The sequence below is a fragment of the Pectinophora gossypiella genome, chromosome 27, assembly GCF_024362695.1.
Source record: "Pectinophora gossypiella chromosome 27, ilPecGoss1.1, whole genome shotgun sequence".
NCBI classification, from domain to species: domain Eukaryota; kingdom Metazoa; phylum Arthropoda; class Insecta; order Lepidoptera; family Gelechiidae; genus Pectinophora; species Pectinophora gossypiella.
In genome coordinates, this window is record NC_065430.1 from 5,868,518 (window position 1) to 5,880,706 (window position 12,189).

The window sequence follows — 12,189 nt, forward strand, 5'->3', positions numbered from 1 at the left end:
GATAAAAATTAAGTTAGGTCTTCTTTGCCGCTGTGGTCTAGTGGTTAGAGCGTTGGGCTCACGATCCCGGGTTCGAATACCGGGAGTCAACATCCGTAATCCCTAGCTCAGACTCTGGTTCTTTATTCTATGCCCGGGACCTCCGGAAGCCCTAAGGCTTATTAAGGCTTATTAAGGCTTATTATTAGGCTTATTATTTTTGTGTCCATTGTGCTCAATAAAGTATTTTATCTATCTATCTATCTACACCTACTCGTACCTGTCCGACAGGCTAGACGCGTCAAGGTCTCGGGTGGTTCCCATGGTTACGCCCCACCAACTCGCTCGAGATCGCGGTTCCCATGGTTACGCCCCGCCGATTTGCTATTAGACTACACGATCTGATCGGCATACGGGAATTGGTGGAGTTTTTTTTTGACGTGACTTGTTGTAGATTTGCCGCAGATGGCATTAACTACTTGGCCGGACAAATGGGGAGCGCTGAAGGCTCTCACCCGGTACAACGTTTAAGACAACAGGCCTGAGGGTGCCCAGTTAGGCCTGTTGTCTCAGGCTCCTTGGCTCAGGGCGTCGTCTGAGAGGAAGAATAAAAATATTATATTGAAAGGATTAATCGAGCCTAGTGGGTTGATAGCGATAAGCGCTGAATGAGGGAAATCGTCGACCACGCCGGCGGGGTCGGTATCGGGGTTCTGAAGTGTTTGGTGTCGCGAGCTGATTGGCTGCCTCTATGGCTAGAGTAATCGGGTCGTCGGGATCGTATATTACGTCCTTCGGACGCCGATACTTGTCAATACCGTCCCTAAGCGGGATATTGGTGGAGAGTAACCATGGTAATCACCTGTGACCTTGACGCGTCTAGCCTGTCGGACAGGTTGGTGTAATAAGCCTTGAACGTGAGTCCAAGGCTCAAAAGAAATGACGAACGCCTTTAAGGTAATGAACTTTGCGTAAATTCAATAGCTCTTGACCCAGTTGGATAATTCAACTGGTTAGTTCTTACCTTGAAATCTAGACAAGGTCACAACTGAACCTTCAGTGCGATTGATTGACGACCTTCCATTCTGGTACACGCGTGTAATCCCGGCAAGTGAGGGACTTTTCAGACTCATCATCATTAATTTAAGAGCCACGCTCTTGTCGGTGTAGCATTCTCCATGCTACTTTTAACCCAGAGCATAGATAATGGGGTTCCACAGAGGGTCTAAAAAGGTCACATTTAATAATTTGGCATAAAAAAAATATATTTATTTCTTTAACAGAGGTACATAATAATATTTGCAGTTGTGACCTCCTAGTAAGTGTGAAACACCTGTGTCAGAAGGTCACGCTCCTCCATATCCATAAGTACTTGTTGGTACCAAAAGCCTGAAGTATACCTACATCGTATTATAAGTAAACAATAAAGAAAATATGAAAACAAACGTGTGTGTGTGTGTGTATGTGTGTTTGTGTGTGTGTATGTGTCAAGGACACTAATTAGGTCCTCTACACTAATACTAATTAGGGATAAGTGTTATACTAAGTATTCGAAAAGCTTTTCTATTTCCTTATAATCTAATAATTTGAGCCATGCAGTAATCTTTTTTCTACATTCGAATTTAGATAAGAAGTAGATTTCTAGTTTTTCATTGAGTTGGTTATATAAGGGTGCAGATTGTCTATCATTTGTCGTCTCGCAAAACTAGTTTTCACCCTAGCAGCCTGTATAACTTTGCTTTTTATATACTTTTCAATAAATATAATAAGGAACATTGCTGTGATATGGCCTTTTTAAACCCCCAGATGATTAAAGTCTGCAATGTCCTTAGCAAACAAAGGACAGTCTCACAAAGTGATTTCGACAATGTCCCCATCGGGAATCGAACCCGGACCTCCAGATTGTGAGCGCAACGCTCAACCACGAAACCACGGAGGCTACTAAGTGCTGGCCCATTGTAAGGCTGCGTTTCTATTGACGCGGAGCTGGGCGGAGAGGAGCGGAGATGTGCAGGAATCGACCAATCACCGTGAGGGGAGAGAGTGACAGAGCGTCTTCGTTTTTTGCTCTCACGAACGCTATGATTGGTTAAATCCGCATATCTCCGCTCTTCTCTGCCCATCTCCACGTGTTGCGTCGAGACCCGGCCTAAGTGTTGCGCGCCCAACTGGGCACCCTCAGGCCTGTTGTCTTCAATTTTGTACCGGGTGCGAGCCGTCAGCGCTCCCCATTTGTCCGGCCAAGTAGTTAATGCCATTTGCGGCAAATCTACAATAAGTCACGTCAAAAAAAATGTTCCTTATTCTATGACTGTATGTTAGTCGTGACATAAATTAAACCCTTAAGGGTTTAGTGTTCATTAAATGTATCATTTTTAAAAAAAGTTCAAGAGTCTGTCTTTGTAAATAGTTTCATAAGCTTACCATCACAATTAGATTGGTCCCTATTGTTCCTTATTCTATGACTGTATGTTGGTCGTGACATAAATTAAACCCTTACAGTGTTACTACAAAACAAAGACTAAAAGATAAACTATGTTTAAAATATAATCCGTACACGAAAGAAGTCCCGAAGGCCGCGGCGCTACTGTCACAGATTCTGCATACAATTATTATGACTTGTCAAGTTAGTTTCATTAAAATCCGCCGACTTCTTTCGTGGCGCGAAATACTATTTTAAACCTAGTTTATTTTTAGTTTGTGTTTTGTAGTAACACTGTTAAGGGTTTAGTGTTCACTAAATGTACTAATCAAAAAAAAGTAAAGAGTGTGTCTTTGTAAGTAGTTTCATAAGCTTACCATCACAATTAGATTGGTCCCTAGAAGTACGATGGCAGCAAATTTTGATGTCTTCCCTGTTTTTCCGCTCATTTCTGAAATAAAAGGAATACCAAATTATTGTTACGTACGTTACGTAAACAGCCTATACACGTCCCACTGCTGGGCACAGGCCCCTCAATCAACCGGAGGGGGTATGGAGCATACTCCACCACGCTGCTCCAATGCGGGTTGGTGGAGGTGTTTTTACGGCTAATAGCCGGGACCAACGGCTTGACGTGCCCTCCGAAGCACGGAGTCATCTTACTTTTTCGGACAATCAGGTGATTCAAGCGTGAAAAGTCCTTACCAAACAAAGGACAGTCTCAGAACGTGATTTCGACAATGTCCCCATCGGGAATCGAACCCGGACCTCCAGATCGTGGGCCTGCTCTAACCACTAGACCACGGAGGCTGTTAAATTATTGTTACAAGATACAAAAATTGGGTGTATTCTAGGTAAAATTTTGTACCGGGTGAGAGCTCTCAGCGCTCTCCAATTGTCCGGCCAAGTAGTTAATGCCATCTGTGGCAAATCTTCAATAAAGTCACGTCAAAAAAAAAGATAAAGTAGTCATGCACTTTTCTTAAGACAACACCTGAGGGTTGGTTTGTCCAGTTTGGTGCGATCCTTGGCTCAGGGCGTCGTCGGAGAAGAAGAATATTAGAAAGAATTAATCGACCCTAGTGGGTCGATATCGATAGGGTCGGTATCGGGATTCTGAAGTGTTTGCTGTCGCGAGCTGATTGGCCGCCTCTGTGGCTAGAGTAATCGGGTCGTCGGGATATTACGTCCTTCGGACGCCGATACTTTTCAGTACCGTCCCTAAGCGGGATGTATTTGGAAGCCGCAAACACCAGGGGATTTGGGTCGTGCGGAGCAGAATCGAAAAAACTTTATGAAGCTACTTAAGGCTAGTTTCCAATTGGTTTCCAACTAGTCAAATCAGTTACTTTTTACTGTCTGAAAACTGATATTAGGCAGCTAAATTACTCAATTGTATACCAATATTTTACGTTTATTTTTATTTTTTAAAGAACGTCTAGGGCCCTGTGCCGAGGTTTTTCTTGCAGCTTCTTTTCCCCGGCTATACAGGTTGTGAGAAGCTGCAGTAGTTTTAGGCGGATGAGACGTTCGTTATGTAAAATTAACGATTCAAAGTGTAACTATGTTACCTATTGAATAAAGATATTTTTGAATTTGAATACTAAATGTCATAACACGAAATTACTATGGAATTTGTATGAAAAAGCACACTGTGACGTCATAGTAAAACGTGATAAAATGTCGGACTTATTATTACGTTTTTCTTGATTAAAATTCATAAGTAAGTAAATTAAATTGAAAAAAGGAAATGTTTTTCGTTAGTGTTAGATCTGTCTTTATTTGTAATTAGAATTTCATAATTTATCTGGAACCTGGTACACGACCCAATTTGGGCCATTGGGCAAGGGTTGGCAGAATGGTGTCTACAGGAATTAGCGCCATTGGTGCTAATTCCTGTAAATACCATCTAATTTTATCTTAAGTTATAACTGTCATTTTCTTATCCGCCGAAAAGGAAAAGGACGGGTAATCGACAAGCACAAAGGACAAATTTTAAGGACAAATCTAAAACAACCGTCTAAAAATTTTACATCAGTCAATAACCCGACACAGGTAAGTAGCCAGCACGTCAAACGGATTGCATACCAGCGACATACCTATTTGATTCGCCCGGGTTATTCATTCATTTACTCATTCTTCCTAAAATTAAGAGCTGTGAATTATCCGTCCCTTTCCTTTTCGACGGATATGAAAATGACGGATAAAACTTAAAATAAAATTAGGCGGTGTCTGCAGGAATCGGGGCCATTGTGTTGTTATTTGGACAATTAAGACTGTTTACCTTACGATCGTTATTATAGAAGTAAATATTGACAAGTCAGTCGCAGTTGACCTAAATATCGCAGGGACAACAGCTATTAGTGTTAGTGGGTCACCAAATGCAGCCCTAATCATTATGTTGATGTAAGTATATTGGTGAAAATTTTGGTCGGAGTATTAAGTACTGTGACGGATTGACAATATCACATCGCATAAACAAACACCGCAACGAGAGAGTTCTTTTTTGTTTTGGTTTTCCCAAGGGCAAGGCAAAGTAGGTTGTGAGGTGGATTACCAACTTCATCAACCCTGGTGTCAGGGTTATTATTGAGCTGCCAAAGGCCCCTGACATGTAACGATGCTCTTGTCGGTGTAGCATTGTACTTTTTAGGGAAAAATAGGGCAGTGGTTTCCGTCTTGCCTTCTGCCCCTCAGTACACTGTCTGACGCGAGTGTAATGGCGCCCAGAATAGTCTATTTCAATGCCGTACTAGGACTCCTGTCCTCCGCCTCTGAATAGTACTGACAGTTACTGCTGCCCTCTGGCAGGTTCCAGGTTACAGTTCCTGTGACTTGCCCCTTCTGTCTTGCATTGCCGTACCCATGGCTCCCATCTCCGCCTCTGCAGCCGTTGAGGTCTGCACCCGTATATTTTTTTTTTTAAAGAACGTCTAGGGCCCTGTGCCGAGGTTTTTCTTGCAGCTTCTTTTCCCCGGCTATACAGGTTGTGAGAAGCTGCAGTAGTTTTAGGCGGATGAGACGTTCGTTATGTAAAAATTGATGATTCAAAGTGTAACTATGTTACCTACTGAATAAAGATATTTTTGAATTTGAATTTGAATTATCCCTGGGCAAGGGTTCTATTGGCTGGCTAATATTATTACTTTTTTTTTGGCTTAGAAACCTGCGAGCATGCATGGTGTGTCATGATCGTAGTAAGTGGAATTCCATAGTCTCTGCCTACCCCAGAGGGAAATAGGCTTTGTTTTAAGTATGTATGTGTTTGTATGTATGAAAACAAATAGGTAGATATTGACTGACACACATAACTTGATTGAATTATTACCCTTATTGACAATTTTGTTATCATAGTTCTGATCTGAAAAAGTTATATGTGATGAACCAGATAGATAATGTTTGTTTTACTGAATGAAGAGCCTCTGTGGTTTAGTGGTTAGAGGTCCGGGTTCGATTCCCGATGGGGGCATTGTCGAAATCACTTTGTGAAGCTGTCCTTTGTTTGGTAAGGACATTGCAGGCTTCTTCTTCTATTCATATCTCGGGCCTATGGAGGCCCGGACTTTTGGAAGGCGTGCGTGGGGTCGAAGCCAACACGTAGAGGCCCCTTAAGACAGTTTAATCTAAATGTGGTGTGTTATTATTATTTATCCCTGGGCAAGGGTTCTACGTTATACCCCGTAGGTCTGTGTTTGTCGTGTGTGTATTACTGTGTCTATTTTTAATAAATAATTATAGGGAAACGTGTTTCGTGTTTCGTGACAGAAAGCAGTGCATTAAAGTGTTTCAGTCGTAGGGGCCTGCCGCATGCATTTTGTATGAGCTCTTTCAGGACGTTCAACCGTACTATTGTCATACAAGTTGGATGAAAGAACCCATTTTGTTATAACGGTATGAAAGAAAGAAAGAAAGAAACATTTCTTACTTCCGGACACCACAGACACAGACAGACAGGTACATTACATTTAACACAGGACAGAAACCACACGGAAATCAATAAGTACACAGACAAAAAACAATCTAAAACAAAAAGAAAAATAAACCAAAATCATAAAAACAATACTTAAAATAAAAAAATAAAAAATGCCGAACCGAATGGTCTACGTAAATGGTTGCCAGCCAAGTAGTTAATGCCATCTGCGGCGAATCAACAATAAGTCAAAAGAGAAAAAAAAATCTGAGCTTGGAAATATACTTACACGAAACTACGAAGAAGAAGACTTCAGAAGACTCCAGCAGACACAAAAAGGTACCTACTTTGATTTTTCTTCTTCTTATCGTGTGGGTTGTGAGGTGGAATACCAACCTCATCAACCCTGGTGTCAGGGTTATACTGAGCCGCCAAAGGCTCCTGACATGGCTCATGTAACGACTACATACATCAGTAGGTAGTAACCGGGATCAACGGCTTAACATGCCTTCCGAAGCACGGATTGTCTTACTTTCGGACAATCAGGTAATCAGCCTGTAATGTCCTAACCAAACTAGGGATCACAAAGAGATGTGTTGCCACCGGAATTTGAACCCGGGGTCTACCGATCGCGAGCCCAACGCTCAACCACTGGACCACGGAGGACGTTCGAGGCCATAATATCTTGATGGTCTTCAGTATAATAAAATACGCCTGTTGAAATATAAAAGCAATAAACTAACACAAGAAATATTATTTGCATTTCAAATGTTGCAGGCGTTTACTGGAAACAAAGTAACTTCCTACGGGGTATAATTTAATCATACATTCAGGTTGCCGCAGTTCTATTCCCTTGGGAACGAAGGCATTGTGGCATATATTATTTACACAACAGCCTATTTCAGGACGTTCACCCTAGCTTGCGTTTTTCTATAGATACTTGCCTATAGATTTTGTTTTTCCGTCTGCTTTATTTTTAAGTTATGTTTATGCTTTAGGTTAATATGTGTACTAACATAAAGTTAATATGTATGGTACCGGTCAAGTAGTTAATGCCATTCGCAGCAAATTTACAATAAGGCACGTTAAAAAAAGTATAAAGGATAACAGCCTCCATGGTCTAGTGGTTAGAGCGTTTAGGCACACGATTTGGAAATCGAAATCACTTTGTGAGACTGTCCTTTGTTTGGTAAGGACTTTTCAGGCTTGAATCACCAGATTGTCCGAAAACGTAAGATGATTCCGTGCTTCGGAGGGCACGTTAAGCCGTTGGTCCCGGCTATTAGCCGTATAAACACCTCCACCAACCCGCATTGGAGCAGCGTGGTGGAGTATGCTCCATACCACCTCCGGTTGATGAGGGGAGGCCTGTGCCCAGCAGTGGAAGGTATATAGGCTGTTTATGTTATGTATGTATGTAATTACGTATATGATTACTACTGTATTACATTACTGTACTGTATTATATTTAAAAAAAATCACTATTCTAAATTCTCTTTGGCTTTCATGCACCGATATTAGAAAGTAACTAAAGATATTTTTCTTTTATCTATACCTTGCCCCAATTTTCTCGTCCTTGACAGGGTTATTTCAAGGCCCCCTTAACACGTTCCTCATAATATTGTCATTAATTTTGTACTGTTGACATTTTGTCAGTGGACATTACTTCGATTCTACTGATTCATATCGTATTCATATTGTAATTACTATTTAGGGGGCGAACTAACTTGTATCGGTACAATTTTCTATTTCGGATGAGCTCTTTAGAGATCCGTACCCACAGGGTAAAAACGGGATTCTATTACTATAGAATAAGGAATAATATAGGTCTACCAGAATCTGATGGCATAAAAAAGTAAAAAATATTGATTTTCCTATGGTAATGTTAAACTGTCTCCTGTCAAGTAGCCGAGGTTCGCGCCCAACTAGGCACCCTCAGGCCTGTTGTCTTAAACGTTGTACCGGGTGAGAGCCTTCAGCGCTCCCCATTTGTACGGCCAAGTAGTTAATGCCATTTACGGCAAATGTACAATAAGTCACGTCAAAAAAAGAATCTCCTGTCAAGTCAAAGTACAATATGTTTTGTCAACAATACTGAGATTTTCCAAAGATTGATTGAAATTATTCTAAATTTCGTAAGAATATCGAAAAAACTACTTCGATCACAAGCAAGAAAGATTGTTTGCATTGTTTATTGTAAAATTAGTGAAGAAACAGGTGATGATCAACCGCAATCTTCGATTTTAAATCGCGTCCCGGTACACCTATACTACGTAAAGAACGGCAACTCTCCGCTCCCCACCAGCGGCTGAGCTAGGTTTACCTCACCCCCTCGGTTTTACTTTAGACTTGAATCGTATGGTCAGATGTCACACACACAGATGCGCGTGTACGATAACGTCAATGTGCAGTGTCTGTGTAAAATCAGGTGTTTTGTTTGAAGTGTCCGAGGTGTGCTATTACTAAGACTTCGCTGTCTGTCTGTCTGTCTGACTGCATCTTCAGGACCTCGACAGCTAGACACTTGACATTTTCACGAATTAGGTACCTATGTATTTCTGTCGCCGCTATATCACTAAATACTAAAAATAAACCCCGATACCAACCCCGCCGGCGTGGTCGACGATTTCCCTCATTCAGCGCTTATCGCTATCGACCCTTTAACTTCGATTAATTCTTTCAAATATTCTTCCTCTCAGACGACGCCCTGAGCCGAAGCGCGCCCAACTGGGCACCCTCAGGCCTGTTGTCTAAAATTTTGTACCGGATGAGAGCTCTCGCTTCCCATTTGTCCGGCCAAGTAGTTAATGCCATCTGCGGCAAATCTACAAAGAGTCACGTCAAAAATTAAGCACGAATGGTTCCGTCCCTTTTTTCAGCGGATAAGATAATACAATTTGATGCACCATATTCTACAATAAACTGGTTACTGTATTTATGTACTTACTTCCGGAGGAGCTCGGTGGCGCAGCGGTAAACGCGCTCGGTCTGCGAGTGTTGAAGTTAAGCAACTTTCGCAAAGGCCGGACATAGGATGACCACAAAAAAAAAGTTTTCATCCCGAGCTCCTCCGTGCTTCGTAAGGCACGTTAAGCCGTTGGTCCCGGCTGCATTAGCAGTCGTTAATAACCATCAATCCGCACTGGGCCCGCGTGGTGGTTTAAGGCCCGATCTCCCTATCCATCCATAGGGAAGGCCCGTGCCCTAGCAGTGGGAACGTTAATGGGCTAATGATGCTGATGTACTTACCTACTTAAAAGCGAAGTAGTAAGAGGTACTTCACAATCGTTTCTTTATTTATTTATTTATTCCAAAAAATTTGAATTACTCGCCGCACTAAAAAAAATAAACATTACTTACTTAAATAAAATAAAAATAACTGTCCCCTTATTCTTACTTCCGCACTATTCTTCTAGAGGTACATAATTTAACATGCTTAATTAACAACTTGAAACTCGCGATAACTTTTCTGTGAAGTTAAAATGCGATAGGCACGTGTACGCGCGAAGTCAGTCCGAATAATACTGAAGTGGAGGCAGCCTTTCAAAAGAAAGCCTTCATGAATCAACAGGTTGCTTTTCCTTCTAGTGGCACAGAATACCAACTGTTGTGAATTAGATATTGTGGCAACACTACTTAGTCATTAAAAAAAAAATAGAATAGCGCATGGTATAAGAAGGGTTCCCTATTTTGTTGCATAAAATTTTATGTCATAAATTTGCATGGCATATATTTACTATTCCTAATAATCGTTACGCATAAAAGACATTAGGCATAACTATTTACACATAATATGATAAAGCATAAACACTTTAAGCATAAATTCATACCTATTTAAATAAACATGTTGGCGGCCTAGTACGCCGCACCCTAACCTACTATTACACTATGGTATCCAAGTTAAATGTGATATACCTACAAGAATAGGGCAAACATCATTAGGCTTAACAAACATTATGCTAAGTAAAAGAGTATGACAAGTAACCATCATGCCAAAAGGATTATAACATAAACGATTATGACTAAAAAAATATGCCTAACCGGTTATGCCTAATTAAAATAGGACCAGAAGACCAGGTATTTAGTTATTATTCTGAGTCAGGTATGCTCAAGCTCAATCTTATGACAGGCCGCCATGGCTACTCCCCCCCGTGTTGGTCTTTGCCTGACGCATGTGGCATCGTGGCATCTAGACTGGCAAAGAGAAAATAAAAAAAATCTCAAAAAAAAATAGTATCTTTCTCTCCTTTCTCTTTGTGAGTTTCCCTATGACAAAGTGAATGTCACTGTCGTAAACTATAAGTTGTTCATGGTAATAATTAAAAGCCTTTGAGGATTTATCAAAGTTCTAAACGGTTACTTTCATGTTTGAAACGTCCAGAAATTAAGAAAATAATATTTTCAATGCAGTAACCACGTCATAACAACAACAAACCGAAAATTTTACTTAACAAACACAATTTGAATGCACAGAATGCGTGGAACTGTGTTGAGCGAAAATATAACTTATTTGAATTGGAAATTGTCTAAAAAGGCCAAGTGTTCAACTGTGAAAGCTGTTGTATTATTTCTTGTGCTTACGGTGTTCTTTTTAACAGTGATTCCACCGCAGTTTTTATCGCCAATCTATTCCCCTTTCATTAATAATGCAGAGCCCAATGTCAACCATACTGGAGCGCGTACGAAGAGTTACTTCCCTGGGGTCCCAGCCATAGCTTGGTACACCTACACAGTGTCTTACTTCCCATTGGAACCAATACTGCTGAGCTGTTTTAACGATTCTCGAGCATACAACTGCGCAGTGTACTCTCCGAACACCGCACCCGACTATCCTGAAGCTTACCTCTTTTATGCCATGGACATCTACAAGTTCCCATTGCCAAGAGATCCGAAAACTATCTGGGCGTTGATACACGATGAGACCCCCAAGGTCAGACCAATGTTCTTCTACGAGGAAGCGTTAAACCTGTTCAATTTCTCGTCAACTTTCAGCAGAAACAGCGACGTCCCAATACCCCTGCTTTGGATGCGAAGTCTCTACCACATTAAGAGCACTAAATACTTCGTAAAGACTTCGACAAAGAATAAGCTTCTTCCACAGAAAATAGCACCAGTTGTGTTTCTCCAGTCGGATTGTTTCACGTACACGGAGCGAGAGGTGTATGTCAAAATACTAATGAAATACATCGACGTTGACTCTTATGGAAGCTGTCTGAAGAATAAGGAATTGCCAATGAATTACACGACATACGGTGACAAACTGTATGAGGACGAGCTACTCAGGTTTCTGGCGAGGTACAAATTTGTTGTCACCATAGAGAACGCTGTTTGCAACGATTATGTGACGGAGAAGTTCTGGCGCGCGATAGAGTTGGGCGTGGTGCCGATCTACTACGGCTCGCCGCTGATCAGGGACTGGCTGCCGAACAGCAAGTCGGCCATACTGCTGGAGGACTTCCCCACGCCGAGGCTGCTCAGCGAGCACCTGCACTACCTCCTGGACAACGACACCGCTTACGAGGAGCACCTCGAGCACAAGACGCTGGGACGCATCTCCAACCAGCGACTCATTGATGAGATCAAGGCTCGGCCTTATCAGAATAGCTTCAGCAGTTTTATAAGACACTTCCAATGTTTTATTTGCGAGAGACTGCATGACAGAGACAGCACCGAGGTGAGTGTTGTGACCAAGAGGCATTACGAATGTTCTCTCCCGGTGTCGGCTTTGACCACTTCTGTCAATTTTAACAATGTTTGGCTGAAGATTATAAAGAAGCTAAAAGAACGAGTAGACCAGTTGTATGTGGAGATCGCTGATTCAAATAGAACTTCGAGAGCTTCTGAAACAATTTGGTTGTGGGATTATTTATTTACTTAA

General features: G+C 41.6%; 1 protein-coding gene across 1 annotated transcript; it reads left to right on the forward strand.

Moving 5' to 3' along the window:
• The first annotated feature begins 10,284 nt into the window (after positions 1-10,284).
• Positions 10,285-12,189, forward strand: LOC126378755 (alpha-(1,3)-fucosyltransferase B-like). Its single transcript, XM_050027137.1, has 2 exons — positions 10,285-10,291; positions 10,964-12,189. The coding sequence occupies exons 1-2, from the start codon at positions 10,285-10,287 to the stop codon at positions 12,187-12,189; spliced, it is 1,233 nt and encodes a 410-aa protein (XP_049883094.1).